Source organism: Stegostoma tigrinum, chromosome 5 (assembly GCF_030684315.1).
Source record: "Stegostoma tigrinum isolate sSteTig4 chromosome 5, sSteTig4.hap1, whole genome shotgun sequence".
Lineage (NCBI taxonomy): Eukaryota > Metazoa > Chordata > Chondrichthyes > Orectolobiformes > Stegostomatidae > Stegostoma > Stegostoma tigrinum.
The window spans coordinates 79,734,577-79,750,744 of NC_081358.1; the positions used below are offsets into that span (position 1 = coordinate 79,734,577).

General features: G+C 47.4%; 1 protein-coding gene across 2 annotated transcripts in view; it reads right to left on the reverse strand.

The window, feature by feature from the left end:
• The window catches only part of yes1 (YES proto-oncogene 1, Src family tyrosine kinase), a 189,353-nt gene that overhangs the window by 124,336 nt on the left and 48,849 nt on the right, over positions 1 to 16,168 (reverse strand). For both annotated transcript variants that reach the window (XM_048529438.2, XM_048529439.2), the window contains exon 5: positions 5,927 to 6,030. In XM_048529438.2, the coding sequence (XP_048385395.2) occupies positions 5,927 to 6,030 (104 nt within the window). The remainder of the gene's footprint in view (positions 1 to 5,926; positions 6,031 to 16,168) is intronic.

Below are 16,168 nucleotides of genomic sequence, written 5' to 3' on the forward strand. Positions count from 1 at the left end.
GTCACAGACACACACACGCACACACCAGTCACAGTCACACACGCACACCAGTCACAGACACACACGCACACCAGTCACAGTCACACACGCACACCAGTCACAGTCACACACGCACACCAGTCACAGTCACACACGCACACCAGTCACAGTCACACACGCACACCAGTCACAGTCACACACGCACACCAGTCACAGACACACACGCACACCAGTCACAGACACACACGCACACCAGTCACAGTCACACACGCACACCAGTCACAGACACACACACGCACACCAGTCACAGTCACACACACGCACACCAGTCACAGTCACACACACGCACACCAGTCACAGTCACACACACGCACACCAGTCACAGTCACACACACACACACACACCAGTCACAGTCACACACACACACACACACACCAGTCACAGACACACACACGCACACCAGTCACAGACACACACACGCACACCAGTCACAGTCACAGACACACACACACACCAGTCACAGTCACACACGCACACCAGTCACGCACACACACGCACACCAGTCACGCACACACACGCACACCAGTCACGCACACACACGCACACCAGTCACGCACACACACGCACACCAGTCACGCACACACACGCACACCAGTCACGCACACACACGCACACCAGTCACGCACACACACGCACACCAGTCACGCACACACACGCACACCAGTCACGCACACACACGCACACCAGTCACGCACACACACGCACACCAGTCACGCACACACACGCACACCAGTCACGCACACACACGCACACCAGTCACGCACACACACGCACACCAGTCACGCACACACACGCACACCAGTCACGCACACACACGCACACCAGTCACGCACACACACGCACACCAGTCACGCACACACACGCACACCAGTCACAGACACACACGCACACCAGTCACAGTCACACACACGCACACCAGTCACAGTCACACACACGCACACCAGTCACACACGCACACCAGTCACAGACACACACACGCACACCAGTCACAGTCACACACGCACACCAGTCACAGTCACACACGCACACCAGTCACAGTCACACACGCACACCAGTCACAGTCACACACGCACACCAGTCACAGTCACACACGCACACCAGTCACAGTCACACACGCACACCAGTCACAGTCACACACGCACACCAGTCACAGTCACACACGCACACCAGTCACAGTCACACACGCACACCAGTCACAGTCACACACGCACACCAGTCACAGTCACACACGCACACCAGTCACAGTCACACACGCACACCAGTCACAGACACACACGCACACCAGTCACGCACACAGACACACATACACACCAGTCACGCACACAGACACACACGCACACCAGTCACAGTCACAGACACACACGCACACCAGTCACAGACACACACACACACACGCACACCAGTCACAGTCACAGTCACACACACCAGTCACGCACAGACACACACGCACACCAGTCACAGTCACACGCACACCAGTCCCAGTCACGCACACACACGCACACCAGTCACGCACACACACGCACACCAGTCACGCACACACACGCACACCAGTCACGCACACCAGTCAGGCACACAGACGCACACCAGTCACAGACACACACGCACACCAGTCACAGACACACACGCACACCAGTCACAGACACACACGCACACCAGTCACAGACACACACGCACACCAGTCACAGACACACACGCACACCAGTCACAGACACACACGCACACCAGTCACAGTCACACACGCACACCAGTCACAGTCACAGACACACACACGCACACCAGTCACAGTCACAGACACACACACGCACACCAGTCACAGACACACACACGCACACCAGTCACAGTCACACACACGCACACCAGTCACAGTCACACACGCACACCAGTCACAGTCACAGTCACACACACCAGTCACAGTCACAGACACACACGCACACCAGTCACGCACACACACACACGCACACCAGTCACGCACAGACACACACGCACACCAGTCACGCACAGACACACACGCACACCAGTCACGCACACACACACACACGCACACCAGTCACGCACACACACACACGCACACCAGTCACAGACACAGTCACACACGCACACCAGTCACAGTCACACGCACACCAGTCACAGTCACGCACACACACGCACACCAGTCACGCACAGACACGCACACCAGTCACGCACACACACGCACACCAGTCACGCACACACACGCACACCAGTCACGCACACACACGCACACCAGTCACGCACACACACGCACACCAGTCACGCACACACACGCACACCAGTCACGCACACACACGCACACCAGTCACAGACACACACGCACACCAGTCACAGACACACACGCACACCAGTCACAGTCACACACGCACACCAGTCACAGTCACAGACACACACACACACCAGTCACAGACACACACACGCACACCAGTCACAGTCACACACACACCAGTCCCAGTCACGCACACACACGCACACCAGTCACGCACACACACACACGCACACCAGTCACGCACAGACACACACGCACACCAGTCACAGTCACAGTCACACACGCACACCAGTCACAGTCACACGCACACCAGTCACAGTCACGCACACACACGCACACCAGTCACGCACACACACGCACAGTCACGCACACACACGCACACACACGCACACCAGTCACAGTCACAGACACACACACACACCAGTCACAGACACACACACGCACACCAGTCACAGTCACACACGCACACCAGTCACAGTCACACACGCACACCAGTCACAGACACACACGCACACCAGTCACAGACACACACGCACACCAGTCACAGTCACAGACACACACACACACCAGTCACAGACACACACACGCACACCAGTCACAGTCACACACACACCAGTCCCAGTCACGCACACACACGCACACCAGTCACGCACACACACGCACACCAGTCACGCACACAGACACACACACACACACCAGTCACAGTCACAGACACACACGCACACCAGTCACAGTCACAGTCACAGACACACACACACACACGCACACCAGTCACAGTCACACACACGCACACCAGTCACGCACACACACACACGCACACCAGTCACGCACAGACACACACGCACACCAGTCACGCACAGACACACACGCACACCAGTCACAGACACACACGCACACCAGTCACAGACACACACGCACACCAGTCACAGTCACAGACACACACGCACACCAGTCACAGACACAGACACACACACACACCAGTCACAGACACAGACACACACACACACCAGTCACAGACACACACACGCACACCAGTCACAGTCACACACACGCACACCAGTCACAGTCACACACGCACACCAGTCACAGACACACACACGCACACCAGTCACAGTCACACACGCACACCAGTCACAGTCACACACGCACACCAGTCACAGTCACACACGCACACCAGTCACAGTCACACACGCACACCAGTCACAGACACACACGCACACCAGTCACAGTCACACACGCACACCAGTCACAGACACACACACGCACACCAGTCACAGTCACACACACGCACACCAGTCACAGTCACACACACGCACACCAGTCACAGTCACACACACGCACACCAGTCACAGTCACACACACGCACACCAGTCACAGTCACACACACACACACACACCAGTCACAGACACACACACGCACACCAGTCACAGTCACAGACACACACACGCACACCAGTCACAGTCACAGACACACACACGCACACCAGTCACAGTCACACACGCACACCAGTCACAGTCACACACGCACACCAGTCACAGTCACACACGCACACCAGTCACAGTCACACACGCACACCAGTCACAGTCACACACGCACACCAGTCACAGTCACACACGCACACCAGTCACAGTCACACACGCACACCAGTCACAGACACACACGCACACCAGTCACAGACACACACACGCACACCAGTCACAGTCACACACACGCACACCAGTCACAGTCACACACGCACACCAGTCACAGTCACACACGCACACCAGTCACAGTCACACACGCACACCAGTCACAGTCACACACGCACACCAGTCACAGTCACACACGCACACCAGTCACAGTCACACACGCACACCAGTCACAGTCACACACGCACACCAGTCACAGACACACACGCACACCAGTCACAGACACACACGCACACCAGTCACAGACACACACGCACACCAGTCACAGACACACACGCACACCAGTCACGCACACAGACACACACGCACACCAGTCACGCACACAGACACACACGCACACCAGTCACAGTCACACACGCACACCAGTCACAGTCACACACGCACACCAGTCACAGTCACACACGCACACCAGTCACAGTCACACACGCACACCAGTCACGCACACAGACACGCACGCACACCAGTCACAGTCACAGACACGCACGCACACCAGTCACAGTCACAGACACGCACGCACACCAGTCACGCACAGACACGCACGCACACCAGCCACGCACAGACACGCACGCACACCAGCCACAGTCCCAGTCACGCACGCACACCAGTCACGCACGCACACCAGTCACGCACGCACACCAGTCACGCACGCACACCAGTCACAGTCACAGACACGCGCGCACACCAGTCACGCACACCAATCCCAGTCACAGTCACAGACACGCGCGCACACCCGTCGCGCGCGCACACGCACACCCGTCGCGCGCGCACACGCACACCCGTCGCGCGCGCACACCCGTCGCGCGCGCGCACGCACACCCGTCGCGCGCGCGCACGCACGCACACACACACACGTCACAGTCACAGTCAGTCACACACCAGAGACACACGCACACACCAGAGACACACGCACACACCAGAGACACACGCACACACCAGAGACACACGCACACACCAGAGACACACGCACACACACACACACTAGTCACAGTCGCGCGCGCACACCAGTCACACACACGTCTAGCAACAATTTTCTTCCCCCAATCCTATCTGGCATCCTCCTCCACCACCCTCTCACTGACCAAATCACCATCTGGCAGCTTTATTTCACCGCACCACACACCCACCACCTCCAACCAACACCATGAAACACTCCACTTGTTACCCCTTTCTCTGGCCAACTGAGACACAGCAAATAGAACTTTGACATCTGGTCCACAGACCTATCAGACCTAGCCAAATATTCCACATCTTGGTAAAAAAATTGCTCTCAGTGTATCCCCACCCCACGCAACTTGCCTCCAAGCTCCTGGACCTCATCAACTGCTTAGCCAGTTCGCGGCCCCAAACTTCCATACTTTGGTGCTTGGCAACTCCTTCAATGTCAAAACCAACTTAGCGACACCCTTAATGCCAAAACCAACTTAGCTAGCTGCTGCCTGCTCCTCCAATCACAGGCTGCTTCTCCGTCACATTTTCTGCTGATGGGTTCACCAGCATTTTCTTCCATGTAGGTTGCCTACAGGTGAATTTTTCTGGACAATTTGGGATTTAAGGATGGATCTGCATGCCACCTGGGTATTTCAAAATCAGCCTTGACCCCTCTGGGCTACCTGCTCTCCAACAATTCAAAGGTCTCCTTAAATAATGCTGCCTCTCCTTTTGCTTTCCCTTTTCCATTTTTCTTGAATTCCTTGAGAAATATTTAACACCCAGTTCCATGCACATTAACCTTGATTTAGACAATAATTTTCACACGAAGAGTGACCCCTCCTAGTAAATTACTATTCCTTGCTCAAAGATATTATCTCTTCCTGCATTCTGTGCACCTTGGCATTAATTTTTGGAATTTCTTTTCGGTTCTCACTCTCCTGTCAAGTGTGTTATTCAAAATCATATTAAGCACTTATGATCGTTGTTACCTTTTGTGGTTTCACTCTCTCGAACTAAGAATGTGCCACGTGGATTTCCTGGATGTAGCAGCAATCGCTCTGCATCTTTGCGACCCATTTTACCAAAATACCACCTAGAAACAAAACCACAGCAAGAATAAAAGAGCACTTTAACTGAATAATTGCAATTAACACTTTATCGCACATTAGGCTTTCTAAACAAAGCATAAAAGAATGCAAAATCCAGGAAATACCTGCTACAGATGTGTAAGTGGTAGCAAAGTAGTATGCTGTTCTCAGCGTTCAAGTTTGAACCTGTTTGAAACTTACACAAAAACAATTCTGCAAACTAGGTGACAATAGGAAAATCCCACTGAAGGTCAATAAAATCAGAACTTGATTGAAAAATAAATCAAGTAACCTGTTTTGGGAGTTTAAGTCAAAGGAATGATGGGATAGAATTGCAAGGTTGTTGAGGGATCCATTGAATAAAAAGGATATCTTAAGAAAAGTCAGAGACGAAGGGTGCATTCACTTCACACTGCCAGTGAACTGCAAACCAAGTGGCGCCAGTCTAGTTTTAGGGCTATGTTCTGCAAGGCCCTGAAGCTCAAATGCCACAGTTCTAAATTACAGCAGTAGAAAAGCATACAAGTATCAAAGTGTTTCCATTATGCTTCTCAATCTAAGAGTGTGCCACGTGGAAGATGATGGCCCAGTAGTATTATTAATTCACAGGCCTAGAAAAGTTCTAGGGTACTTGAGACTGAATCCCATCACTGATAATAGAATTTGAGTTCAATAAAAATCTGGACTCAAGAGTCTAATGATAACCATGAAACTGTCGTCGAATGTCAAAAAATGATCTGCTTCACTAATGCCCTTTAGGGGAGGAAACTGCTCTCCTTACCTGGTCTGGCCTATATTTGACTCCAGACCCACAGCAATGTAGTCGACTCTTAATTGCTCTTGAAAGGGCCTAGCAAGCCATTCAGTTTTATCAACTGCTAGAAAGGAAAAATGGAATGAAAACAGATGGACTACCTGGTATCAACCTAGGTACCAGAGATGACAATGGCAAAAACAGCCCTGTCGACCCTGCAAAACCCTCCTTCCAACATCTGGGGGCTCGTGCCAAAATTGGGAGCTGCCTCATACACTAGTCAAGTAACAGTCAAGTCATATTCAGGGTATCACACCTCACAATGTCACCATCATATTCACCCAACAACACTGCAGGTTCAGCAGAGGCGGTGATATAATGGGAGGGAGTTGTCCTGGAAGTCCTCAACATTGACTCTGGACGCTCTAAAGTCTCATGCATTCTGTCAAGCATGGGCAAAGAAACCTCCGGCTGAGCAACACCTGGAAGACGCAGCAAGGGTAGTAAGGGCTCAGAATATATCTGTGTGGGGAATTTCAATGTCCACCACAAAGTTCAGCAGCAGTACCACTGGAGGAGTCCTAAAGGATATAACTGCTAAACTGGATCTGCAGCAGGTGAAGGAAGCAAGAGGGCAAACATACTTGACCTCATTATCACCACATGTGCCTGCCATAGATGCAATATCGGTAAGAGTGATCACTGCACAGTACTTGGAGACATAGTCCCACTTTCATATTGAGAATACCTTATACTGTGTAGTGCAAAAATCACTGTCCTAAATGAGACAGATTTCAAACAAATGTAGCAACTCAAGATTGGCCACCCATGAGCCGCTGTGGGCCATCAGCAGCAGATCTATACTGCAACAAAATCTGCAACCTTGTGGTCCAGCGTATCCCCCATTCTACTATTACCATCAATCCAAGGGATCAAACCTAGTTCAATGAAGAGTGCAGGATGGTGAGCTAGGAGCTGCACCAGGCATATCTAAAGATGAGTTATTTAGCCTAGTGAATCTAAAAAGCAGGACTACTTGCATGCCAAACAGTAAATGGTAGAAAGAGCTAAGAGATTCCATAACTGATGGATCAGATCCAAGTTGTGTTATCACATCCAATGGTGAATGGTGGTGGAGGGTCCAAAAATTCTCTATCCTTAATACTGCAGGAACCCAGCACATTTGTGCAAAAGATAATAAGGATGAAGCATGTGCAACAATCTCCTGCCAGAAGTGCCAAGTGGATGACCAAATGTGGCCTCATCTAAAACGTCTGCAGCATCACAGATGCCAGTTTTAAGTCAATTTGATTCACTGCACGTGAATCTGGAATTAATCTCTTTTTTGTCCATGTTGGAACCATGACTCCAATGCAGTCAACAGCTCAGAGGCCCTGATGAAACCTTTTGCTGAGCAAGGTGCTTCTTGATAGCACTGTCACTGATACAGTCAACAGTAAAATTATGGAAGGTGAGTAGACTGATGGGGTGGTAATTGTCAGGGTTGGATTTGTCCTGCTTTCTTGTGTACAGGTCATAGCCTGGGCAGTCTTCTACATTGCCAGTGTTGTAGCTGTATTAGCTACAGGTGAAGCAAGTTCTGGAGTGCACGTCTTCAATACTAGCACCAAAATGTTATCAGAGCCCATAGTCTTTGCAATGTCCTGTGCTTCCAACCATTTCTTGATATCACGTGATAACAAAGTGTGGAGGTGGATGAACACAGCAGACCAAGCAGCATCTTAGGTGCACAAAAGCTGACGTTTCGTGCCAAGCCCCTTCATCAGAAAAGGGGGATGGGGAGAGGGTTCTGAAATAAATAGGGAGAGAGGGGGAGGCAGATCAAAAGATGGATACAGGAGAAGATAGGTGGAGAGGGCAAGAGAGTTGCAGTGGGAGAGAGATCCCCTGGAGGTTCATCCAGAGGAAGGAGGTTTCTCCAGCACCTGCAGTTCCCATTATCTCCGACACAATTTTAACCTCACTCGAAGCCTCTTCCAGGGATGCCTAACCTGAAGAAGTTACCCTCCTCCCTCTGGACAAACCTCCAGGGGATCTCTCTCCCACTGCAACTCTCTTGTCCTCTCCACCTATCTTGTCCTCTATCCATCTTTGATCTGCCTCCCCCTCTTTCCCTATTTATATTTCAGAACCCTCTCCCTATCCCCCTTTTCTGATGAAGGGGCGAGGCCCGAAACATCAGCTTTTGTGCTCCTAAGATGCTGCTTGGCCTGCTGTGTCCATCCAGCTCCACACTTTGTTATCTTGGATTCTCCAGCATCTGCAGGTCCCATTATCTCTTGATATCACGTGCAGTGAATCAAATTGACTTAAAACTGGCATCTGTGATGCTGCGGACCTTTTAGATGAGGCCACATTTGGTCAGCCACTTGGCACTTCTGGCAGGAGATTGTTGCACATGCTTCATCCTTATTGTCTTTTGCACTGATGTGCTGGGATCCTGCATTATTAAGGATAGAGAATTTTTGGACCCTCCACCACCATTCACCATTGGGTGTGGTAACACAACTTGGATCTGATCCATCAGTCATGGAGCTGACAGTGACTGTCCTTAAGATTAAGACCATATTTGACTGTGTGTCATCAAGGAGCCCTACACCAGAAGTGGAATCAACAGGAATCGGGGAAAATCTCTCTACTGGCTGGAGTCATTCCTAACACATAGAAAGTTGGCTGTGGTTTCTGCAGGCCAATCATCTCAGCTCCAGGACATCTCTGTCAGAGTTCCTCAGTGTAGTGGCCTACATTCAAGCATTTTCAGCTGCTTTATCAATGACCTTCCCTCCATTATAAAGTCAGAAGTTACGACTGCAAAATGTTCATCACCATCCACAACTCCTTAGATACTGAAGCAGTCAATAGTCAAATGCAACAAGATCTGGACAATATCAAGGCTTAAAGCTGCATAGTAGCACGTAATATTTATACTACACAAATGCCAGGCAATGACTATTGCCAAAATGAAACAAACAAATCTAACCTTTGCCCAATGACACTCAATGACCTTATCACCGAATCCTCTACAACATCCTGGGGTGGGGGCGGTTACCACTGACCAGAAATTGAACTGAACATATAAACATAATGGCTACAACTGTAGGTCAGAGGCTAGTGAGTAGTGACCACCTGCCTCCCCAAAGCCTGTCCGCACTGACAACACCAAGTGAGGAGTGTGATGGAATACTCCCGCTTGCCTGAATGAGTGCAACTCTAACAAATTCAAGCAGCTTTATACCATCCACTAGGACTAAATAGCCCACTTGATTAGTACTACATCCACAAACATCCACTCCCTCTACCAAAGATGATCACTAGTAGCAGTTTGCATTGACAGTGCCTCTGAAACCCAAACCCACTACCATCTAGGAGGACAAGGACAGCAGATACATGGGAACACTGGCACCTGCAAGATCACCTCCAAGCCACTCACGATCCTGACTTCGAAGTATACTCTAGATAGAAGCAGTCATGGGTTTAGAAGGTGCTAGTGAACTTTGATGAATTTCTACTGTGCATCTGGTAGACTGCATACACTTCTGCTATTAAGTGTTTGTGGTGGACGGAGTGGATGGGTGCTAATCAGCAGGCTACTTTGTACTGGATGGTGTCAAGGTCCTCAAGTATCATTAGAGCTGCACAAAGTCATTTAAGTAAGGTTTTGCCTTTTATTTGGTGGATAGGATTTGGGTAGTAAGATGATGAGTCATTTGCTGCAGGATTCCTAGTCTCTGACCTGTTGCGTAGCCTTGGGCACACTTGGCACAGTTCACTTGCAGAAAATTACATTGGGATTTGGAGAGTGAGGAGAGAATGCTGGATTCTTGGTGATGGGTCTGGGAGCGAGAAAGGAGATAGAGGAGCAAGTATGGAATATATAACTGGTAGACTGGAGCTGCTAACAGGTGAGACTGGCTCTGGCTCTGCCAGTATAGCCTCCTAGTTTGGAGTGCCTGACCCTGGGGCTCATGGCATTCCAGGACGCTGCAATTGTTACCAAGGAAACTGGGAACCTCTCTTTTCTACTCCCAGATTTCTGGTAATCATCAGGCATGAAGTACAGAAAAGAGCAGACTGGAAAACTGACAAGCAGCACAACATCACTAATTAGTTCCAACTACAACTTTCTTTGAATTTAACTCTACTTTCATTTTTACTATTGAAGTGGAGCTCTCATATTAATTGTTGGTGACATAGTATTTGTCGGGCTGTGATTATGCTGCAATAAATACCACCCACATAGCATTTCAGATATAATGGGAACTGCAGATGCTGGAGAATCCAAGATAATAAAATGTGAGGCTGGATGAACACAGCAGGCCCAGCAGCATCTCAGGAGCACAAAAGCTGATGTTTCGGGCCTAGACCCTTCATCAGAGCTCTGAAGAAGGGTCTAGGCCCAAAACGTCAGCTTTTGTGCTCCTGAGATGCTGCTGGGCCTGCTGTGTTCATCCAGCCTCACATTTTATTACCGTAGTATTTCAGATATATTGCCTTGGTAGAAAGGTAGACCAGAGTGACCAGAAATGCCTATTTTTAAACCCACCACATGAATTGTAAAGTTTTCACTTCAAGTGATACATTTAGGATGATTGAATAATTTTTGTTCACAAGGTATTGCAGACAAGAACGCACAGTGCTATATTTGCATAGCATAGTATTTCAAATTGTAAATTGCCTTTTCTGGATGAGAAATTTCTGAAGAAACCTAACTGTGGTTAAATATTGATTCCAATGAGGGTCTACTGCCACTTAAAGGCATCATTTTCAGGAATACAATCACAACTTTAAGAGAACAATTATTGAATGTGGAAATCAGATCATCCGCGGGGAATATGTCACAGACAAAGTACTGCTGAGTTGGGGACAGGTCACAACCATTGTGAATTGTATAAGTAGTAGCTAAGTGTTGCGATGACAATGGTCAAAGGCTGTTCAGGCTACTGGGCTTGGAATTATGGCTACCCTAAACTCTCACATTTCACAAATTTAACAAAACTTCAGAAAAACTGCTTTCATTTGCTAAATACTTAACTGCTTTTATTTTTAAAAATGTTCTGAGAGATTCTTGTTCATGGGTTACAAAAGAAAATTAAATTTTAAAAACAGTATTTCTCAATTAAGACCATTAGGTCTGTCTATGAAATTGGCACAGCCATAGAAGTGGTAAACAGCAAAACAACTTGAAAAGGTAATTTCACTGACACTAACAGTAACAAACAAAATTGCTTTTTAGAGTTATGGCTACATTGGATGCAATATGACAGAAGCATGAAATTATGCATTTCAGAGCTCACCAAGTGTCGTTTTAGCGCAGTGGCTTTGTTACACAGAAAATATGACAGCTAATTTTCTTAAAACAATCTTGTATAATTAGCTAACGAAGTGTGAAGCTGGGTGAACACAGCAGGCCAAGCAACATCTCAGGAGCACAAAAGCTGACGTTTCAGGCCTAGACCCTTCATCTCTGATGAGATGAAGGGTCTAGGCCCGAAACGTCAGCTTTTGTGCTCCTGAGATGCTGCTTGGCCTGCTGTGTTCACCCAGCTTCACACTTTGTTATCTTGGATTCTCCAGCATCTGCAGTTCCCATTATCACTTGTATAATTAGCTAATGACCAGATATATATTTTTGATACGATGATTGAGGTATAAATGTTACCTATAATGTTTTTGCATCTTGCTGATAGGGCAGGCAGGTTGTTAAATGTGCAACTAGGAAGACAGATTTTCAGAACTATCAAAAGTAGAAACAAATAAAGAGATAAAGCTGTTACTGTCTTTGGGAAGTACTTACCAGAATTGCCAATTAAGATGCAAAATGCTATTTATATTAAAAAAAGGACCTATAGCACAATATGCAGAACCATAAAGATCCTAAATTTTCTAATGCTAATTAAGCTAAGACTTCTTGGAAGTCTGTGCAATAGATAACGATCAGATTTTCTCTTTTGGAGGGAAGGAAAGACAGGGAGAAGGATTTCTTCAGAGAAGAAATAAGAGTCTTTTTATTACTGAGTGAAGAGCACGTGCTGTAGAGCTGAACTTTTGATGTTTATGAAGGTGAGAGTTCAGTGAAGTAAGGGAAGGCGATATCACTACTGTTTTTCAAATTGCTTTCACAGATCAATGGATCTGGAACAGACCATGGCCCAACAGCTGGGAGATCAGCCAGTGTAAAATCACACGTAAGTGACTGGTGGTTATATTTTACACTTCTATCCATTCTGACATGTTTTCCGATGAAACAGGAGACACATTTCAAGATTGAAAACTAAAAATCAGTAGTAAATTTGAAAATAAATTGAAAATCTAATCAGGATAGACATGCAGGACCAAATAATGTGTCATAGTTGCAACATCTGGGAGCTGGTGGACATCACTGTAGTTCACAGTGACATGTGCAGCAAGTATTGGTTCTGAGAAACTTTGGCTCACAGTTGGACTGGAGTCTGAACTTCGGACACTGCGTCATATCAGGAAGGTGGGGGAGACTTACCTGAAAGCTATGTTACAGGAGGCAGTAATACCTCTTACATTATCCACCTCGAATTTGATTGGTGGTCAGGGAGAGGAGGGTGTGACTACAAGTGAGGCAGCACACAGGAACTGAGGAATAGGATCTACTCCCATTTGGAAGAAAATGGGCTTATCAGTGATAGACAACATGGTTTTGTGCAGAGAAGGTCATGTCTTACCAACTTAATAGAATTCTTTGAGGACGTGACAAAGTTGATTACGAGGGAAAGGCTGTAATGTCATATACATGGACTTCAGTAAGGCGTTTGATAAGGCTCCCCATCGCAGGCTGATGGAGAAAGTGAAGTCGCAAGGGGTCCAGGGGTATGCTAGCTAGATGGATAAAAAAACTGGCTAGACAACAGGAGACAGGGTATAGTAGTGGAAGGGGGTTTCTCAAATTGGAGACCTGTGACCAGTGGTGTTCCACAGGAATCTGTGCTGGGATCACTGTAGTTTGCGATATACATGAATGATTTGGAGGAAGGTACAGGTGGTCTGATTAGCAAGTTTGCAGATAACACAGATTGGTGGAGTAGCAGATACTGAAGGGGACTGTCAGAGATTACAGCAGAATGTAGACAGATTGGAGAATTGGGCAGATAAATGGCAGATGGAGTTCAATCCGGGCAAATGTGAGGTGATCCATTTTGGAAGATCTAATTCACAAGCAAACTATACAGGAAATGCAAAAGTCCTGGGGAAAATTGATGTTCAGAGAGATCTGGGCGTTCAGGTCCATTGTTCCCTGAAGGTCGCAACGCAGGTCAATAGAGTGGTCAAGAAGGCATACAGCATGCTTTCCTTCATCGAACGGGGTATTGGGCACAAGAGTTGGGGCAGTCATGTTACAGTTGTATAAGACTTTAGTTCGACCACATTTACAGTACTGCTTACAGTTCTGGTCACATTACAAAAAGGATGTGGATGCTTTGGAGAGGGTGCAGAGGAGGTTCACCAGGATGTTGCCTGGTATAGAGGGTGCAAGCTATGAACAAAGGTTGAGTAGATAAGGATTATTTTCATTAGAAAGAAGGAGATTGATGGGGGACCTGACTGAGGTCTACAAAATCATAAGGGGTATAGACAAGGTGGATAGCAAGAAGCTTCCACACCGCCCCACTCCTTCCCCGAGTGGGGGACTCAATTACTAGGGGTCATGAGTGGAAAGCGAGAGGAGGAAAGTTTAAGGGAGATAGGCGTGGAAAGTTCTTTCCGCAGACGGTAGTGGGTGCCTGGAACGCGTTGGCAGTGGAGGTGGCAGACGCAGACACGATAGTGTCTTTTAAGATGTATGTGGACAGGTACATGGATGGGCAGGGAGCAAAGGGTCCAGACCTGGAGAAAATAGGTGACAGGTTTAGACAGAGGATCTCGATCGGCGCAGACTTGGAGGGCCGAAGGGCCTGTTCCTGTGCTGTAATTATCTTTGTTCTTTGAAGGGAGGATGTGCAAACTGACCACAGCACCAGTTTGGGGAGAAAGGAGAAATGTAGTTATAATAGAAGATAGCACAGTCAGGGAAATAGATGCTGTGTTTTCTGGCTAGGATAAACAGTCCCGAGGTTGTGTTGCCTGCAAGGTAGAATGAGAAAAGAGATCTTGCTGAGAGAATATGAGCAATTAGGTCCTAAATTAGAAAACAGAGCCATGAAGGTAACAATCTCTAAATTACTACCTTAGCCAATTGTCACAGGGTCAATAAGATTAAAATAGTCAATGTAGATTATAGATTGTAGATTATTACAGGAGAAACAGGGTCGAATTTATGGGACAATTACACCAGTACTCAAAACTGGGAGTTGTACTGTAAATTGAACAATGGGTGGGGGGAGTTGGAAGAGACAGAGAGAAAAGAGGGTTCAATGGAATGGCAAATTACAAAAATCAAACTATAAAGGAGAAGGTAGGAATGCAGGCTAGTGAAAAGGCTGATTGTTACCAGAAAATAAAAGGAGGGGACAGAGCTTGTGAATGTTGTACTGCACGAAGGAACCATACACGAGTAGGGAAAATTCATAATAGGACAAACTTAAAAAGCTTTGCACTTGAATGTACATTGCATTCACAATAAAATTAATGAGTTAACAATGCAAACAGAGATGAATAGGTACAATTTGGTGCCGATCACAGATGTGGTTACAGGGAGCATACAACACCAGATTATAGTCCAACAGGTTTATTTGAAATTACAAGCTTTCAGAGTGCTGCTTCACCTGACAAAGGAGCAGGGCTCCAAAAGCCTGTAACTTCAAATAAACCTTGTGACTATAACCTGGTGTCATGTGACTTGACCTTGTCCACCCATTCCAACACCAGCACCTCCACATCATGGTTACAGGCAGACCAGGATAGGGAATCGAACATCGAAGGAGACTCAGTTTTTAGGAATGATTGAAGGAGGGTAAAGAAGATGGAGTTGCTTTGTTAGTAGAAGTGTTACAGTGAGAAATGATTTGGTACTGGAAATCAAGATGTAATATCGAGTCTGGCAAGAAGTATGAAATAGTAAGGCAGGGAAATCCCTGATGGTAGTAATCTATAGTTTTGCTAACAGTTTTTTCACAGGAAATACTGGGGTCTTATAAGAAAGGTCCATCAGTAATCATAGATGATTTTAATATGCATATAAATAGGATAAGTAAAATTGGCAAGGGTAGCTTTGGGGATTGAGTTCATAGAGTGTGTTGAAAATGATTTCTCAGAGCAAAATGCTGGGGAACCATTAAAGGAGTTGGCTATTTCAGATTGTAAGATGAGATGGAATTGATGAATGATCTGTTAGTAAAGGATACTCTAAGTAAGAATGATTACAGCTGGAATCTTAATTTTTGAGTGAACTAAATGAAAGG